This window comes from Carassius gibelio, chromosome B9 (genome assembly GCF_023724105.1).
Source record: "Carassius gibelio isolate Cgi1373 ecotype wild population from Czech Republic chromosome B9, carGib1.2-hapl.c, whole genome shotgun sequence".
Lineage (NCBI taxonomy): Eukaryota > Metazoa > Chordata > Actinopteri > Cypriniformes > Cyprinidae > Carassius > Carassius gibelio.
The window spans coordinates 10,884,117-10,904,302 of record NC_068404.1 but is presented as its reverse complement, the minus strand read 5'-3'; the positions used below and the strand labels follow the sequence as shown (position 1 = coordinate 10,904,302).

Sequence of the window (20,186 nt, the reverse complement as noted above, 5' to 3'; positions counted from 1 at the left end):
TCAAGTGGAAAAACTAAAATTGCATTTTCTTGTAAAACATACATTTTTTATCAGTGTATGAGGGTGTGCAGGAATCATAAAACACCACCCTGAGTTTTAATTCAGAAATTAAAAACATGTTCATCATAACACGTTTATAGTGTATAAACATTGTATGTATGAATTGTATTTTTCATGTGTTTTTTAATAAATTAATAGATCAATTCAAAATAAGTGTCATGCTATTGTTATTTTAATCATACATTGAACTTGATAACAAAAAGTCACGCTTTTGTTTCAAGGTATAGTTATGTTATTATGTATATAGTTGTGTTTTTATTATGTGTAATATCAGAATACAGAATTTAAAGCACATCATAAATGCAAACACAAATCTGTAACTACCTTGGCCAGTGGTCAGATGATATTTACACAAGCTCCATCGTGTCTTTCTCAGCTTCTAGTGTACAGTCTTGAATTGGAAAAGCCTTGACCTTCCCCTCCGCCGTCTCTTTCTGCGAATTCTTGCAGTCACCTTTTGCTTTTCATTGTCCAGGGTGAGTAAACTTTCCAGGAAGTTGAAGGAGAGGTAGAGAGACAGATATGTAAGAAAAAGATAACAGGACCAGAGAATCAACATGGCGTCCAAAAAAGACACCACTCAGTCAAATGAGATGTAGCATCAGAAATATAATGTAGTTGACAGAATATCACATGGACCCATTTTTAAAATCTATTGTCTTCAGAAGGACAAAGGAGAGAATGTCATATTTCACTCAGTTCTGTTTTCAAACCACTTGAAAATTATCTTCTACAGATGACAAATAAAATTAAACTGACAACTTGGAATGTGCTGCAACAAGCGTGCTTTTTAAGTCAAGTCCTGTCTCTGTGCTAATCAGCTTAGACTAGATTAGATTGTTCTAACCAGTGTCATGACACACAATACTCTATATAGTTCATCCAACAAACAAACAAACAACAGAAATGATTTAATAAAAAGAAAACAAAAACATCTGTATAACTCAATTAAATAATTAAAATGATTATTAAACTAAAATAATGATTATATGCTATTTTAAAAAAATTACATTATTTTATAATGTTATTCATCTGAGAACTAATGAGTTTCTGTATTGTTATTGTATAATATTGATATAATTATTGAGTATAATCATTCTATCTAATATCAAAAATCAAACCTGTTGCTTAATAGCAGATCTTTTAGCTACTGATTATACATTAGCAAATCTGAAGAACCTTGACTAGATGTTTTTTACATAGACTGTATAAAAAGGTTTTTTAGCGTAATATCACGCCAAGTGTTCAGAATGCAGCAGTAAATAGAACGCGTGCCTCCGCGTCACGTGGTGGCGCTGTTCACAGCACGCGCATTGACGTACGCGGCTTCTCATTCAAAACACTCGACTTAACCGCTTCAAATCCGGATGCTGCTGCAGGAAGGCAGAAAAATAACATCAAAAACACGCATATCCGAGTTTTTGCGTGTTTTTTTAGACCGCAACACGAGAATGGACACAGTCAAGTAATCCGTGTTTTCAAAAGTAAGGTACTACTTTAATTTGGACTTTATACACAAAAAGCAAATAAAGCTCTCTGCTACACAGTGATTCGAAACTTTCCGTTACATATATGTTATATAAATATGTTGCGGATATCTTAGTCAGTCATTCAAGTAACGTTACTTACATACTTTTAAGATTGCACCTGAATGAAATAACTAAAGTCTGAGGCACTCCAAACTGCCAATGCTGTTAGTTATCTAATTTTACATCATACAGTCAGTAGAGTCCCATAACTGGTCATTTCAGTGTGCAAAAGCAGTCATTTAATGCTGGAAAGAGATACAGGTCACCTGCAATCTTCACAGCAGATGTTTGAGTTTCCACAATGCTTTAGTTCTTTATTTTAATCACTGATGAGATGAAAATGTACAATAATTACTTTCTTAAAATATGTTCCTGACCTTATTGTGAGCGAAATTATCAGTGTATGCTATTCTAAATACAGAAAACACTTTTCCCTTTAATATCTCATAACAAAATTGTGATGAATTATTAAAAAATTCCTTTAACCAATGACCACAGTGACTATTTTTTTCACAATCAGAACGATTACTGATGGGTCTTGTCCTACATTTTTTGTGTGTAACGTTTATTTTGTTTCAGATTGTATGATGATGTTAACTTGAATCACTTCATCTGAATAAATGTTTTTATTTCTCACAGCTGATGGCTGGCTATGGAATCAGAACTGTTGATTGGCTGGCAGGAGGAGAGGGCGGAGCTGAGGGCGGAGTTATCACGTCTGCAGGATGAGTTGGCTGAGAGCAGAGCGGAGAGGGAGGAGCTTGAGTCGCGAGCTCAAGCTTTGACTCACAGGGTGAGGAAGAAGCCAGTGACGTGTCTGGTCCATCAATAACAGAGTGAACACACGGCAAACTTATGATCTGTCTGTCTGTTTGTACCCATGCTGTTTAGCTGTCTCAGACGCTGGACCCTTCTCTGTCATTATCAGTGCGTCTGGGTGATGAGCAGCGAGAATGGCGGAGGAAGCTCAGAGAGGGCAGAGAGAGAGAAGCCAGACAGGCTCTGCTCATTCATAAACTTCAGAACAAGGTCTGAACTCACAGCAACTTTGATAATACTTAATATACTGTAACTCCTTTAACAGTGCTGGCGAAGGTCCCTGTGAGATTTAATCTTTCTGTATTCATTGATCTTGAATTGTTCTAGTTTTAGATCTAAAACTAGAACTAGATGTTAGGTAAAAAGTGTTAGCCTGAATGCACTGTAAGTCGCTTTGGATTTAAGCGTCTGTTAAATGCATTAATTAATTAATTATAAAACATTACATTCCCTTGGTTGGAAACCACATTTTTTTCCAAATGAACAGTCATATGATTGGGTGACTACCAGTAGAAGTGAAGACACTGGGAGCGCACATAGTCAAGGAAAGGCAAGTTGAAGAAGATGGTAATATTAGGGTTCCCACAGCTTCTGGAAACCTGGAAATAGTGAAGACATTTCCAAAGTGTGATGTTTAGGCCAGAAATGAATAAGGTCTTAAAAAGTTATGGAAAACCCATTTAAATTTTCATAGTAAATATACCATATACAGTAATGTCAGAAATACTATTTCTGAGTATGATTTCTGTAAAAATTGTATTCAAGTTTTAGAAAAAAAAACAAAAAAAAAACTGGAAAGGTTGTGGAAAATTCTTGGAAATTGATTAGTCTGAAAGTGCTGCTCTGTTTGATTTACCACTGCCTACGTACAGGAATATAGTTGGACACATTAAGCATGTTTTAATTGATAATCACTTGTCTTTCCTTTTCATGATATCATGCATTGTTATGCAAAACTGTCCTCATGTACTTTAACATCAAGAAAACATTTTTAAACAAAACATTTTTTTGTACATTTTTTTTTATGGCAAGTTGAACGGGCATCTAGAACAGCCTCTACAATCAGCCTGCAATAAAAACACTGTTTATGTGAATGCCTCATTAACCTAGCCATTTAAGAGGACCAATCATATTTCAGTTCATACAGACAGTCTCTCACTGGTATGTGCTTATGCATGTCAGTTGTTGGAGTACAGGGCTCGCTGTCAGACTCTGGAGCAGCAGGCGACTAGTGAGGAGCGAGAGCTGAGGATCAGAGAGGTGAGACGAGCAACAGTCCTCCGTGTTTTCCAGGAGATCTGTGAGCGCCACATTAACGCTGTGCATTTCACAGAGGATGCTGCGGGATGAACGCAGTGACACACTGGAGAGCACCCTCATCAGGCTGGAGGAGGAACAGCAGAGGTGTGGGAGCGGTGTAAATACTATTATTATGTCTTCAGAGCTTGAATTCCTGTGACTGAGTTGTGTTTGTTCACCGGAGCAGATGTTTAGGGCTCTCAGAGGTCAGCACTCTTCTGCGGAGTCAGCTAAGCCAATCAACAGAGGCTAATGAAGCACTGCGGGACGACCTACAAAAGCTAACAGCTGATTGGTCCAAAGCGGTGGAGGAGGTGGTGCAGAAGGAAATCGATTGGCAAAAAGAGAAAGAGGTGAGGAATAAATATTATAAATAATAAAATAAATAATATAATTGTATATTTAATAGGAAGGGTCTAGAGCAGTGGTTCCCAACCTTTTTCAACTCGCGGCCCACACATCCAAACACATATGTTTGCGCGGCCCACTTCAAAAAAATTAACTGACCCCGCTATTGTTGGGTTAATAACTTAGTACTCCGAAGCTAGATTTTAAACTATATTTATTGAATAAACTAGGGCTGCGCGATATGGACAAAAAAAAAAAAAAAAAACTATCGCGATTTTTTTTAATCAATTTTGCAATTGTGACACACATCGATATGCTTTTACAGTCATAAATGCATTCAGGATTAATTTGAAACATATTTCCAAAAGAAAACCAATCAGAGCTTTATCAAAAAGTCATCTCTAGAACAGACATAAGTCAAAATTATCACTATAGTGAAGATGTAAAAAAATGTATAGACTTGTGGCAAAAAAAAAAAAAAAAAAAAATCCTGTATACAGGGACTTTTTTTTCTTTTTTGCCATGCATTGTTCATAGAGCTCATTAATTGTAGCGGTGCCTCAGGTGTTTGCAGTGTGTATATAGTATGTGTATGCGGTCAGCAGTGAGAGCGCATAAATATAACGCGAAAGCACATTAAAATAAAGCACGAGTGCAAATCTATCTGTTCGCAGCAGATTTCCTTTGCTCTGTCACAAAACCAGTCGTGCTTGCTCAGATACACACTGCTTTGCGAGGAGAGAGTATGCACACTTTAAACGTGTCTCCTCTCACTTAATCTGCATCCTGTTCACTAACAAATTCACTCTATGCTCATGTGTTAGACATGAATTATTGCACGTTTTTTATTTCTAGCCTTTTACCGCAGTGAGAACGCTCTGATCCGTCAACATTGGCTCAGAAAAAAGGCGCATCACAGACAGTGTGTGAACCTGGAGTTAGGGATATGCCCAGTCTCGCGCTAGGCGAAATGCATTCTGATGGGATCGGATACGGGAGGTCAGGGCCGCGGAAAATTGTGGTATAAAGCGATTTAGAAATCGCCCACGCTCAAATCGTGATTTTAGGACGTTTTCTTTTAATCGCACAGCCCTAGAATGGACTGGAAATGAACAGAAAATAATTGGCGGCCCACCTGCAATACCACCGCGGCCCACTAGGGGGCCGCGGACCACAGGTTGAAAACCACTGGTCTAGAGGAAGTTGCAGCAGTGATACGTGTAAATGTATAAATGTGTAAATGGCATGATAAGTGTTTCCACAGAAACAGTTTATCATCCTGTAATCACAATCGTTTTCAATGTGCAGCATTAAATACAATTGTCGGTCCTGAAATATGCTGTGTGCATGGTCTTACAACAGGTTCATGAGCTTTTGGTAGTTGCTTAGCAATGCCTCAGTTTCTCTGAGGATTTTATCAGTGCATTAGGGCATGTGCTGCAATATATTGTCACCAAACAACTGCCCAGTGACACACAAAGTTGAGTATGTGTCTTTCGTTATGTACATGTGAGAGAAAAGACATTACAGAAGTGAGTTTTATTCAGTACTTTTTTAATTCAGTCCTTGTTAAAATAACCTCAAGATTGCAACCATATTTCACATTACATTTTAAGGCACAAATGTTTTAGAATGCACTTTATTTGACTCTCAGTGGTGTAATCATGCAGTAAAGATGGCATCATTCAGGCGCCTGTGTCCACATTCATAATTTTCTCATGACTCTGCAGTTGTAAACATCATCATTGGCCCAATGATTTCTCTTGCTTAGGCTGAATTAACAGAGAAAGGCTCTGTAAATGTAGCAGGGAGATGTTGCTGCACTTCCTTCAGGTTTTGTCATTCTTCGACTGACAGACACAGATGGATGAGTGTTTGTGGCATACACTGACTGTGCTACCACATGTTTCGTACAAACTGTACACTTAAGATGATCCACAGTGCAAAAACAGCATGTTCTGGTTTCATTGATACAATATTTTACTTATGAAACAAGTAATTTTTTTTATTCAGTTTTATTAAAAGTGTTGTATATTTATTTTGAATACAGGCTTTAACAGGGTACATAGGGAAGGAGCAGACCAGGTTGATGACTCTGTGGGGACGTGTAGTCACTCTCAAACGCCAGTGTCACTCTCTGAAGACGGCTACTGACAAGTGAGGACACAACAAAAAACTCATTTATGCTTTGTTACATGATTAATAACGCATTTTAATATACTGGTTTGCTGCTGAAGAAGCATTTCTTATTATGTTAACAGTTTAAAAACTTAAAGTTAATATTTTTTCATATTTAATGCTTAATATTAATTGATTAATGTCTCTGCCGTCACTTTTGATCAATTCAAAGTGTCCTTGTTGAGTAAATTAATTTTTTTTTAGTCATTATTTTAAGGTCTGATTCTCGCCATTAACAAACCATTAATTAAGACTTTTGCCTCAATAAACTCCTAATTTGCTGCTCATTGAATGTTACTAAGGTGGTTGTTAAGTTCAGGCATTGTGTAGAATTAAAGATAGAATATGGTCATGCAGAATATGTGCTTTATAAGCACCAATGAACAGCCAATATGTTAATAATAGACATGCTAATAAGCAACTAGGCCTAGTTAAAAGTGAGAATTGGTCCCTATATTAAAGTGTTGCCTTTATTTCTAAAATAACACCCCAACAGTAGCATATGCATTCTCTAAACCTTCTGTTAAGTGTGCCTGTGTTGTGTTTTGTGCTACAGAGACTTGTGGGAGCTGAGAGCTGAGTTCTCTCGTCTCTCCTCATCTCTCCTCTCTGTATGGGCTTCTCCTCGATCAGTTCCCACGATGCCCCATGACTACTCTGTAGGCCACTCCACTACGGCCCAGCTGCTCTCCTCCTCCCAGGGGCCACTGTCTCTTGACGATCTCAGTCATGAACAAATTGGCAAGAGGAAGTCAACTGAATTAAAAGCTGACATGGAGTCAGAGACCCTGGAACTCAGGAACAGGTCATCACAGAATTCATGCAACATTAATTCCACTGCATTATTTCAAGTATTCACAATATATTTTCAGTGATTTTCTGTTGATAAATGGATTTAGAATTCTTATTCATTGTTTTGTTTACACATTTACACATCATTCAGGAAATATTTACATATAGTTTTGTGTTCATTAGAGTGTTTGAGTATAATGGTGTTATACTTTGATTTTTAACAGAATCACAGAGCTGAATATGACAATACAAGCTCTGGAATCTGAACGGGGGAAGCAGGAGGAAGAAATGGAGAGGAGACACAGGCAGGAGATGGAGAGAGAAAAAGATCAAGAAAGGAAGTGGGAGAGACAGATAGAACTGGAGAGAAACTTCGAGTCTGTCAGACATGCTGTCACGACACTGGTGAGTCTGAATGAAAACAGGAAATAAATTGTCCTTATTTAAGTGAAGCATGAATGAATAAATGTGTTCTCTTTTTTTTTTCTCCAGTCAAGGGTTCTCAGCTCTCAGCAGATGAGCAGACAGTCAAGCTCTCTGTTATCAGACGATGTGTCCAGTGAAGGACTGTCCTCTGTCCTCTCTGTAATCGCTCAAGCTGAGACTGCCCTGCAGTTGAGACAACAGGAAGTACAGGTTGGTCACTGTGAAATCAGAATGGACCCTTTCTGGTCTTATTGTGAACAATTCATCAGTGCATGGTCCCCCCCCCCAAAAAAAATCAATAGCTGTATCATCTTTTATCTAAATAAAATAACACATTCTTTAAAAATACTTTGCGTTTTGGCTGATGTAACCTCTTAGTACGGCAAATCTTTTTGTCAGGATGCTCAGATGAGCCTGCGCAGACTTGGAACAGAGAAAGAATCACTGGAGCAGAGAATCATGCGGTTGGAGAGTGAGGCAGCAGAGTTTCAGGAACAGACAGATCAGGGAGCACTGCAGATAAAACACACACAAGAACTGCTGAACAGGTGAAGAATGCTTGATTATCTCATACAAATTCATAGCAATACACTTTTATCTTTCAATATTCAAGTCAAGGCTACCTTCAGCAGTTAATCTAAGTGATTGACTGCATTAAATTAAAAAAAATATTATATATGTTGTAATATATAATTTTAGGTTATTTACAGAATATTTGAACCAATTATGTTAATTAATTATGTTATCAGCTAACATGTTTTTTTGTTTATTTTTTATTCAGTGGTACTGATCGCTATTTAATTTTAGTTTATCTCCTTTCTTTATCTTTACATTTATTTTTTAATCTAACTCTCACTTAGTATTTAAAAATGCCTGTAATTTAATAACACTGTGGAATGTAACATAAAATGATAAATATTTTTCACATTGTATGTTATAATATTGCAATACTCAAATTCACTGTGAATGTAGTGGATTATTTTTAATTTGCAGTACTGTTTAAAGGTTTGGGGTAAGATATTTTTTTTAAAGTAATTGCTAGTTTTATTCAGCAAAGTCACATTAAATGAATCGAAAGTGACAGTAAATGCATGTATAATATTATGTTTATAATAGAAACAATTCTGTTTCAAGTAAATTCTGTTCTTTATAACTTTCTGTTCGTCACAGAATCCTGAAAAAAAAACAAAGCAAATAGATAGATAAAATATAAAATTCATGCTGAAATATGTATTTGTTATGATAAAATAGAAATAAAACGTTTTTAAGTAAATCTTCCACAATACTTTTGAACGTTAATGTATTTTTAACAAGTATAGAATTTTGCTAGTGGCCATTAAAAATAATTATTGGATAATTGCTATTGCCCATAATTGTACAACTGACATTGTGTGTGTTTGTGACAGTGAGAGGGAGATGGTGAGTAGTTTGCGCAGTCAGATAGAGGGGGCTGAGAGACTCGCCGAGGAGCTGAGACAGGAGAACGAACACTTGAGACGACAGAGAGAGAAGGAGGAGGAGGAGAGAATCCAGCTGGAGCGAGAGAGACAGAAACGGTATGATTGTCCATCAATCACCATTTAACATGATGCAGAATTTATTTAGGATGAGCGTGTCATTAGAGCCCTGTTCAGTCGTGCTCATCATGTTTATTCTGCTGGTAAATAACTCTGATAAGGTTTGTTTGTAAATCAGCATGGAGGCAGAGATGCTAGAGACCGCTCAGCTGTGTGAGAGAGAGACTCGTACACGTCTGGAGATGCACAGCCTGCAGGGGGCGCTAGAGAGGGAGAAGCTGGACCGAGCACGAGCTGAGCAAGAGGCCTCTGACACTAAAGATTCCTTACTCAAGGTAAACTGATAAATCAACAAAACCTTGCCTCTTATATACTCTACTGTTCAAAGGTTTGGGGTTGGTATGGTAAAAATAGTGTGAAAAAAAGTTCATAGTCTGAAAAATTACTACAGTATTTCATACTTATTGTCTAAAACATTTCTTATTATCATTGCTGAAAAGAGTTGTGCAGCTTAATATTTTAGTAGAAACTGTAATACTTTTTCTATAACCCTTTGATGAATAGAAAGTTCAAAAGAACAGCATTTATTTGACAGAGAAATATTTTGTATCTTTATAAATGTTTTTACTGTCACTTTTGATCACATCAATGTGTCATTGTTGAATGAAAGTATTAAATAAAAAAAATAAAATAATTCTTACTGACCCCAATCTTTTTAATGGTAAGATCTGCTGGTTTTGGTATTTTTTTCTTATCTTTGTGACATGACCTATTGTTATACTGGAAGTAGCCATCAAAAGATGGGTACACTAGTCATAAAGGGTTATCAGCAAAAATACTCAGGTAGGCTGTGGCGTGTAAACGATGCCCAGTTGATACTAGGGGCCCAAAGTGTGCCAAGAATATATCCCTTACACCATGAACAGCCTGAACCATTGATCGAAGGCTGGATGCAACCACGCTTGCGAGTGTGGATTGTCTGCCTGAAAAGGAAAATCTGATTTGCCTACAGTCTGCAGTCACCTTTCTTCCCCATTCTGATGCTTTGTTTGAACTTCAGCAGATTGTCTTGATCATGTCTACATGGCTGGTGAGTGTATACCATATACATAAGCAAAACAGCTGTGTCAATTCGCCCAAAACTCTCACACACTGGCTCTGGGACATCAGGAAATTCTGCCTGTTAAAATGGACGGATGAAATTTTGTCCGAGTTGTGTAGTTTCCCATTCTGTTTTTTTTTCTTCCACCCATTCAAACATCTCAATCATTCCTTTACGTTGTCCTCCATTTTCCCTCTCTCCTCCCTTCCAGGCACGGGAGTCATTACTGGCCCTGTCCTCCAGTCAAACCCAGCTCAAGAGGGAGCTGGCAGAAGGTCGGGATGCCCTGGAGAAGATGGCTGCTTTAAATGAAGCTCTGGCCAAGGACAAGAGAGAACTCAGTGTTCGTGCTCTGCAGGTCTGGCACGCAGGTTTAGCCCATCTTTAGCATAGATCACGCACACTGCCTAGGGACGTGACCAAATCCCTGCAAGCTGTCACAGGCCTCTTGCCTTTAATTACTTGATCCAGAGCCAGATAGAGTTGCTGGTATGGCCAGGTTTGGGGATGGAGTGATGAGAAGTGTGATTTTTGTTTTCCTGACCCCTCAGCTGGAGACGGAGGTGGCAGAAGCCCAGGCCCAGATCCAGGCATGTGACGCAGAGATGGCAGGTCTGCGCAGAGAAGTCAAGACCTCGTCACTAGAGGCCAGTGAAATAAGGTGTGGCATTGTGAAACAGAGGTACACATTTAAAAGTCAGCTGATGAAAAGGCTGTAGATATACAGTATTATGAAGTGCTGAGCATGTCATCTTGGAAGCTTCATTATTATAATGATGGAAATGCAAAATTAAAAAAAGAATGCATTTCATATATTATAACACTGCTAAACTAAGAATATTCTGATATTGTTTATATTGCCTCTGCACAAGGCGGAGTAAAATATGTTTGTGTAATAGGCAGTTTAAAGTCTGTAGATGAAGTGTGTCTGTGACTCTAAATTGCAGATAATCAGGTCCCTAATGAGCTGGTATGAGTTTGGTAGGAATACGAATGAATACATGGGGCTTTAGATGACACTATAAATGTTCGAGTTTATCTCAGCAGCTGTTATATTTGGCTGTAGTATGCTGGCCCTATGTTTTCACAGCCAGTGATTCTTCACTGCAGTTGTGTTGATGATCCCCCTGCGTTCCAGGGAACGAAGAGAGATGGATCTGAAAACTCTTCAGCAGCTCCGAGACCGGGAGAGAGAGCTGGAGAATGAGCTGGAGACTGAGATGGAGGACAGAGAGAGGGAGGTGACTGCTCTCACAGAAGAGAAGAAGGATAATGAAGAAAGGATTGCAGAGGTGAGAAACTCTGACAATACTGACTGCTTGCAGACTAGATTCAGCATACAAAAGAGTACATTTTTGAAAAGTAAACATTGTGCTCTAACTTAGTGCAAGTTTCCGAGTAATTCTCTGTCTTTGTATGTGTGTGTATTCATCAAAAGAATGTATTTTACTTATTATTTACTAAATATTCAGTTTGAAAAACAAGTGCAATAATGTAATAATCAAGTAGAACAATACAAATAATGAAATATTGTGAAATTAATTTAAAAAACTGTAAGATAATTGTACAGTTTTTTTGTTTGCTGAGTAGCTGTGCAATGTAAGGTGAAATGGCATAAAAACACACAACATAAAGTCTTGAGAAGACAGAACAACAACAACAAAAATCAGACGGTTTGGAGGAAATACAGGTATTTAAACAGTGATTGGCAGTATGTACCAGAGTCTTATCTTCCATGAAGAGTGAGAAGCTGTTGTCCAGTTAGATCTGTAACACCAAACAGACCAACCCACACAAACACTCATTCAATCACAAAGACTACTGATTGTGTCCTGATCACCCTAGGGTTTTCATAATGATGGTGTTTAGTGAATACTATTCTGTAACCATGTTCTCCATACTTCTTGTGTTTCGGGTCTACTCATGGAGAGTGATGATGTGTTTGTTTCAGTTAACTGAGCAGTGCAGCACAATGTTGAAGGAGTTGCAGAGTGTCCAGGCAGAACTGCTCAAAGCAGCAGAGCAGCAGAGAAGAGCTGAACGAGAGAGAGATGACCTAATTAGAGAGAGCCAAAGACTTGAGGATACAGTATGTTCACTGGAGAGAGAGAAGGAGGAACTCACACAGGTCAAAGAGGAACTCAGGTATAATGAAACTGAGCCTATGTTTCCCATAAAACAACATACTAACAGCTCAGTATTCTTTCATAATAAGAATCCTCATCCTCACAAAGTCTTTTCAAGCTTTATGAGAATATTTTTTGTTAAACATATTTAAACCTTTTTTTTTTTCATCAAAGCGTCATCCTTTTTGTCAGGTTGCTAGGTTGATACCTTTAAAACCAGCATTAACTATTTTATGTTAGATCTGTATAACTAGATCAGAGTCAATGTTTTAACCATATTTGTACCAATCCCCCATTTAGTTTCTAATCTGCCGCTGTCTCTCTTCAGAGGTGTGGTAGCATGTCTCCAAAAGCAGATTTCTCAGGTTCAGGAACAGGCCTCAGGTCTGGAGATGCAGTGCAGTCATCTTCAAACACAGGTGGAGACGCTGACACAGACCAAAGATGTCTTGCAAGGTTGGACTGTTATATTATAATAAACTTCTCATTGACTATTCACTTTAGTGGTTTAATATGTTGGTGTATTTTTGTGTGTGATAAAAATGTTACATTTTTCTCTCCAAATTGTGTAGGAGAGATTCAGTGTCTACAGACAGACTTGGAGAGAGAGACAGCACAAAGAGAAAGGGAAAGTAAAGAATCAATGGAGGAAAGAAGGAAGAGTGAAAGAGAGATAGACAACTGGCAGTCGGAATGCAAGAGGATTCAGAAAGATGTTGAACAAGAATCCCAGAAAAACAAAATACAAGCAGAAGAGAGCAAAATAGAGAGAGAAAGATGGCAGAAAGAGAGAGAAGCTCTGAATGCAGAGCTTGGCCAGAAAGATGGAGAAGTGGAGATACTGAGGAACAAGATTGATGGTTTGTTAAAAGAAAAAGAAGAGCTTTCAGACATCTTAGATAAAAGAAACACAGAACTTGAGAAACTACAAACGAAATCAGCAGCGGAGCAGAAAACAGCCGAACTAAAACTGAGAGAAGCATTTGAAGAGATTGAGAGCTGGAAGGAGAGAGAAAATGAGGTTCAAAAAGAGAAAGAAGAGTTAAATCAGAAGTTTATAGAAAGTGTGGAAAGAGAAAGTCAGAACCTCAAGATCGCAAAGAGAGAGAAGGCAAAGATGTCTGATCTGCTGAAAAAAAAGGAGGAAGAAATACGAAAGAGAGGAGAGGATATAGAAGAGTTAAAATCGAAAGTCCAATCACATGAGAGAACAATTGAGAGTCTGGAAATGGAGTTACAAGAGAAAGAGACCTTGGAGAGTAGATTAGAAGCCCTGGAGAAACACAACACTCAACTGACAGAGAGAGAACTGGAGAAAATAAGAGAAAATGAAACCAAACAAAAGAAAAGAGATGAGCAAGAGAGGGAGAAAGATATGCGGTGGAGAAGACAGTTAGAACAGAAAGATGTGGACTTGATAGAGCTCAAAAGCAGAAATGATGAACTGATGAGAGAGAAGGAACATATCTCATTACTTGTGGAAGAAAGAGATAAAGATGTTGAGCAACTGCAAACTATGTTGTCCACAGAAAAGAGAACTCTTGAACTGCGACTGAAAGAGGTAAAAGAAAATGTGGAGTGGTGGAAGAGACGAGCTGACAACATAGAAAAAGTAAAGGAGAGTGTAAACCGGGTTGCTGAAAGAGAGAAGACTGAACTAAGAGAGCTTCTAGGAGAAAGAGAGGAAGAGGTACAAAAGAGAGAAGAGGTCATTGGTGATCTCAGAGGTAGAATTCAGTCATTAGAGGTCATCATAGAGAAACTAGAGACCGATGTTGAGCAGAAGGATGAACAACTTAAACTTCTAAAGGAGCAAAACTCAAAGATGAAAGAGAAAGAGATGGAGAAACAAAAAGAGGTGGACAGGAAGCAACTGGAGCTTAAGGAACAGGAGAAACAACTGAATAGAGAATTAGAAGATCTCAGTACCAAAATGGAGGCAGTCATTCGAGAAAAAGAAGACGCACTACAAAGGGTGGATGAGAGAGATAGTGAGATAAAAGAATTACAAGCAAAACTTACACAAGAACAGAAGATGTTCGAACAGAAGCTTAAAGCAGAACACGAAGAGGTGAACAGGTGCAAAGCCAAGTTAAATGAGATGGAACGAGACCGTATGAACTCAGAAGAAAGGGAAGAAGAGAGAAGGAAAAGAGAGGAGATTGAGGAAAGAGATAGGCAGCAGATACTGAGAGGAGAGCTCCTTCAGAAAGAGACCGAATTGAGGCAGTTGAGACTGAAGATTGATGAACTGAACCAGGAGAATGAGGAGGGCAGGAAGATAAGATTGGAGCAACAAGAAGCCCTCGAACGCCAAACTGGCCTTCTGCAAGACACTGAGGAGGAGGCACAAGCACTAAAGAAGAGTTTACAACAAAAAGAAAAAGAGGAAAGGGATAGAGTCCACTGTGAGGAAGAAGCATTGAAAAGGCTGAGAGAAAAGCTTCACAAGGCCGAGCAGAGGAATCTTGAAGTTTCAAGCAGTCTACGGGAGACTGAAACTGCACTGGAGAAGGAAAAGCATCAACATCGAGATAAAGAGGAGAGACTTACAGACTGTAATCAAGAGCTACAACTGGTCAGACGTGAGCGAGATAAAGAGAGGGAAACTGTTGAAGATATGAAGAAACTTATAGGCGAACAGGGCAAAGAGGTGAAGACGCTAAAGGAAAAACTGGATGAACGGTTAGGAGAGTTGGGAAGGTTGTCACAACTGCTGCAGGAGAGCCGAGGGGAAGCACAAGTGCTTGAATCCAGGGCAGAGAACAGTGAAGAGGAGAAGCAAAGATTGAAGAGGTCTTTGAGTCAGACTGAAGATGAGAGGAGGCATCTGGAGACCCAACTGAGAGATGAAAAGATGCTAGGAGAAAGGCTGAGAGCCAGGCTTGAGGATCTGCAAAAAGGTCAGCACATCCTAATGGAGGAGAAGACGGGACGGATGGAAAAGCTTGGGGCTCGAGTACGAGAGCTGGAGGAGGAGAGAGACCATCTCTCAGCTGAGCTTCGCAGGAAAGAGCGAGAGATTGAGGCTCTGAGAGATGAAACGCTTCGAGAGAGGCGAGACAAGGACAGAATAAGCTCTTTGCTGAATGATGCAAAAGAAAGGAAAGAAGCTCTTGCTGCCCAGGTGGATACTTTACAAGAACAGTTGGTTAGTCTTTCAAGAGCCAAAGAAGAAACCAGGTCAAAAAACCAGGAACGAGAAGAGCAGAACCAGAAGATGCGAGAGGGCCTGACTGCAGGTCTTCAGGAGATGGCGACTCTGAAGGAACTGCTAGAAGAGAGTCATCGTGAGGGAGAGAGACTTCGGTCCATGATGCAGGAAAAGAAGGACGAGTTGGTCCGAAGCAGAGAGGAAAGTGTTCGAGCAGCACAGATTGAAGCCAAAGATCTTCTACTTAAAGTCCAGATGTTAGAGAAGCAAAAACAGGAGCTTAAGACTGCCCTTCAACTCCAAGAGGAACAACTTAGGATGAAAAACGAGGAAGGTTTGCGCGAGAAAAAACAAATGCAGCTAAGACATGAGAAGCTAGAAGAAGAACTGGAGACCATGAAGACCATAGCAGATCAGAGAGAGGCTGAGCTGACCAGAGCAAGGGCTAGAACGGACATCCTGGAAGATCAGAGGACTGAACTCAGCTCTTTGGCAGCAGAAAGGACCAGAGAAGCAGAGGAACTGAGCTACAGATTCAGAGAGCTGAGACAGGAAGTGGACAGAATGAGAGAGGACAGAAGAAGAGAGAATAAAGACTGGGATGAACTCAGACTAGAAAATGAAGCGAAACAAGGGTTGTTAGAGGGATTGGAGCTCCTCCGAAAAACAATAAATGAAAAGGAAAAGGAGATTGAATTGACGAAAGAGAAATATGAAAATGAGAAACGACAAAGAGAGAAATTTCAGCAAGCGGAGGATCAAAACATAAGACAACTAGAATTATTATCAGAGAGACTCAAGGACAAAGAAACTGAGCTGGAGAGTATTAGAGAAATGGCATACGAAGAACAATCAGCAAAACTTAGATTGCAGGATCTATTTGAAGATGAGAAAAGAAATACTGAGATATTGAGGGGAAAAATAGAAACCTTAGAGAGAGAGAAACAAGAGCTTGAGACCAAAATGGAAGAGGATTTAGAGAATCTGAAAAGTGATCTTAGAGAATCTGAAAAGAAAAACAATGGAATAAAGATGGATAGTGGCCATGGTACTCTATCAGACTTCCTAGAGATAAATGCTGAATATCAGTCTCGTGACCGATTGTTAGAGACAGACACACTTCGAAAGGACCTTACAAAAAAGGAACAGGAAATCGAGAGATTGAAGACAAAGGCTCAGACCCTACAGACTGAGGTCAACAGACTGCAATCCACAATAAGAAATGAGAACGTAAAAGCCGGACCACCAGGGACTGGGGAACAAATATCCACTGTCCTTTTAGAAAAGGAAAAGGAGGAGAGGGACAGACTCCTCAGAGAAAAGGATATTGAAGTATATGCTCTGAAAGAGCGAGTGGAAGAGCTGAGTAAAGACAGGGACCGTGTCAGGACGGCTCTAGAGAAAACTGAATCCACGTTGATTTACTACAAGGAGAGGCTAGAACAGCAGGAGCATAAGAGAAAGCGGGCAGGAGCTGAGACATCACAGGTCTGTAAGGCAGAGACATCTTTAGTTTAAAATACCAAGCATAAAATTTGTCGTTATGGTACACTGATAAAAGTACATATTTGTGTATTTGAGCTGACTGAATTTTGAGTAAGCTGTTGATAAAATGTAAACATGACTACTCATGGTTGTGATATCAGCCGTGTGGCAATTTCGATTTTGAGCCGTTTTGGGCTTAGTTTCCTTAAATGGCGTGAGTGGACTGATGAGGGAGCTTGTTTTGATCCATAGAATATTTACTCTTTTAGTTCAAAAAAGTTATGTCAATCTGTTTCTCATGACATGTCCCCTTTAAACACTATGCATTGAATTTTTCGTTTTGGGCAATATTGATAGGAGAAAGAGCTTGAACCAAAGGCCCAGTCCGTAAATGAAGTGGAGACCGAGTCTGCTGTACAGGGCCGTCTGTCAGCGATGCAGCGGGCCGTGGCACAACTGGAGGTGGAACAGAGCCTTCTGCAGAAGAAAAACAATCATCTGGAGAGGAAGATTGAGAGACTACGAACTGAGCGACAGCATCTTAGAGAGACGCTGACACAGGTATGTGCACGACTCACAAAGAGACCATATATTATAAAGTCAGAATGATTCATAAGCATCACGATTACTGTGTATATTTGGCCATAACCAGGTTGAGCTGGAAAGGGGGAAACTGAGGCATCAGCTGTCACAGACAGAAGCTGGAGTTCTGGTAAGATGGAGAGAATACATTTGCAATACATTTAGGTTTTGTTCTGGTTGTCTTTCCGTGATGGATTGAATCAGAAGTACCCAATATTTGTTAGTAGAATTTATATTCATTTTTAGTACAATACATTTTTGTTAGCTTTAACAGCCAGTGTTTTTTATACTTTTATAATATTTATTAATAATTTGATTAGCTTTGAAGTTTCATATATTTATATTTTCAGTTATCATTTTAGTTTTTAATATTTGTAATTTTTATGTAACATTGCTTGAGTTGTTTTATTTGTTTGTTTTTCTTCTGTTTTCTATGTTAATAGTTTTATGCAGCTTTACATATATTTCATGTAGTTGCCAGGGTAACATTTATAATTTTAATTTTTTTTTTATTATCTAATAGTTATCTAATATTTGTTTTATTTTTATTTTTGATGGATTTCGTTTACCGAGAACATATATAATAGTTGTAGTTAACAATAATACTGCTGTTAGTAACATGTTAATTCCAAACTTTTTAATTGCAATCAGTTGTATTATGTGTCTTTTAAGTGTTAATTGCTAGTGAAAAGCAAAAATAATTCAAGCTTGTGCTGTATAGGCCCTGTCAGATGGTACTGAAAAGGAAGAGCTTGTGCGTCTCAGAGTCCGAGGCAATGAGCTGGAAGAACAGGTTCGTTCTAAACACTTAGCACAACAGTTCATTTCGTCCCCTTGGAATTATAAGGTTCTATCTGTGTTCTGAGTAGTTTTGAGATATTGAGCTTTAAAATTTTTTTGTTCCATAGACTTCTGTAGATAGAACCTTTTTGTTTTTTCAATAAAAAATCCCAAAATCTACACAACTTAAAATAAAACATCACATAATGTAAATAAATTGTCACAGAATAAGAATATGTGAATAACGCAATTTTGACAAAAATGTCAGATAGAACCTTATAATTCCAAGGGGACGATTTATATTTTGACATGTAACATAGCCTCAAAACGTTAACTTTTGAACTTTTCTAGGTTCATCGTCTTCGTCTCATGTTGGCCGTGGACCATCAGCAGAGGGCAGAGTTCATAGACCGCTCTCTGAAGAACAGCCAGAGTCTGATGTCCCTGAGACAAGATCTGAACGAGTCTCTAGCTGCGGTGTCCCAGCGGCCCGTCCCCTCAGTGCTGGAGTCAGAGACACAGAGACTGGACAGGAGCATCAGAGAGGAAGAGCTGCGCTTATCTCTCAGCCAAAGCTAAAGATATAAAACACTGCTTTATGTCTAATGACTATTATATAGTTCATTTAACACTATATTTTTGCACTTAATATTAAGTAATTCTGGCTGTGAACCTATGATTTATTTCACACTCAGGGTCTGTTTTACTATTACTTTGCATTTAAAAAAAAAGCATTTAAGTATGCTGTAAATCGTTCTTAAAATGCTAATCAGCTACAAAATATCATCTTAAGGCAACTATTTTAACTATTGGCAAAGGTCAGGTTTACGTCTGTCAGATAATTTACAGATTAAAAAAAAAGCTTTGCAGTTGTGTTTACAATACTTTTCAAAGCTGTTCTGTCAGTATTATGTGTGCAATATAAGCAATCTGTTTAATGTAATGTAATACTGTGGGTTCTTTTTTTATCTTCATTTTTTTTTTAATAAACTTGGATATCGAGAAAACCCAGGGTACTGAACTTGATTCCCAGGGAGTGTATAAACTATTAATGCTATACACTGAAAAGTTGCTTTGAGTAAAAGCGAACTGCATAATGTAAATACTTTTACGATATTTGTTACAGCATGCATACCATCAGATCTGTGTGGCATGTGTGACGGCTTCTTTTGAAAGTCAGCCTCTTCAAATCAATTACAAAGCACTTGAATTTAATGACCGGATTATGTAATTTAAAGACTCTAGCTCTTGTGAGGCCTTGTTGCTTTATTACCCCATATGAACTATTACAGAGTGTTAGTCACCAGGGGGCGCTGTTTGTATGGAAAAATTGTGTGGTTTCAAGTCACCCACATAGCTAAACCTTCCCCATCCTTGTCATAGTCTAATCTTGCTCAACTTTGGCAGTTTCAACCGCAATCAGAGTACTCAATTCATCTTCAGAATACCAAATAAACAAATGACTAGTAACCTTTTCTTATAAAATGTACTGGCACGTCATCTGACTGAGTGTCGCCTATGTGGGTGAAACTGATGACGACATGACTAGGTCATATTTCATTTTCAAAGTAGAAAAAATTTTATATATAAAAATATTAGGAAAGAAAAAAATAAACTTAACTCCTACTTTTATTGCATAATAACTATTGCATTGTAATCACTGCGTAATTTATAATTTATAAAACAGTTTTTGCCAAAATATCGTAGTTAATACAGACTACATAATTACGGGTTACTACAGGAAATTAATCATAGATAATTATGGGAAAGTGTAAAACGGAGTTCTAAATCTCGAAGACAATTCTCAAGAAACTACATTTTCAATCAAAAAAAGATATTTCCTCTGGCATTTCACATAAATAATGACAACGTTGCTTGTTTTCAAACTTTTGTTTATTTGTTAACAAACTGGAAATGTTTATATGAATTAACCACGATCTTAATTGCTGAAGATCCGAGATTCTCATTCTATATATGTTCTTCAAAAGA

General features: G+C 38.3%; 1 protein-coding gene across 2 annotated transcripts; it reads left to right on the top strand.

Moving 5' to 3' along the window:
• Positions 1 to 1,385: 1,385 nt before the first annotated feature.
• Positions 1,386 to 19,204, top strand: si:dkey-230p4.1 (centrosome-associated protein CEP250). 2 transcript variants are annotated; one of them, XM_052565673.1, is made up of 23 exons: positions 1,386 to 1,544; positions 2,229 to 2,382; positions 2,481 to 2,618; positions 3,591 to 3,668; positions 3,742 to 3,812; positions 3,895 to 4,060; positions 6,106 to 6,212; positions 6,790 to 7,038; positions 7,250 to 7,430; positions 7,518 to 7,661; positions 7,851 to 7,999; positions 8,858 to 9,007; positions 9,147 to 9,303; positions 10,282 to 10,428; positions 10,622 to 10,731; positions 11,209 to 11,362; positions 12,022 to 12,215; positions 12,525 to 12,652; positions 12,769 to 16,838; positions 17,193 to 17,396; positions 17,488 to 17,547; positions 18,139 to 18,210; positions 18,549 to 19,204. In XM_052565673.1, exons 2-23 carry the CDS (start codon positions 2,242 to 2,244, stop codon positions 18,774 to 18,776), a joined length of 7,098 nt encoding a protein of 2,365 aa, XP_052421633.1. In that variant the 5' UTR covers positions 1,386 to 1,544; positions 2,229 to 2,241; the 3' UTR covers positions 18,777 to 19,204. The 2 variants fall into 2 exon arrangements, with proteins under 2 accessions (XP_052421633.1, XP_052421634.1); XM_052565674.1 differs by having other exon boundaries at positions 1,400 to 1,549.
• The last annotated feature ends 982 nt before the right edge of the window (positions 19,205 to 20,186 follow it).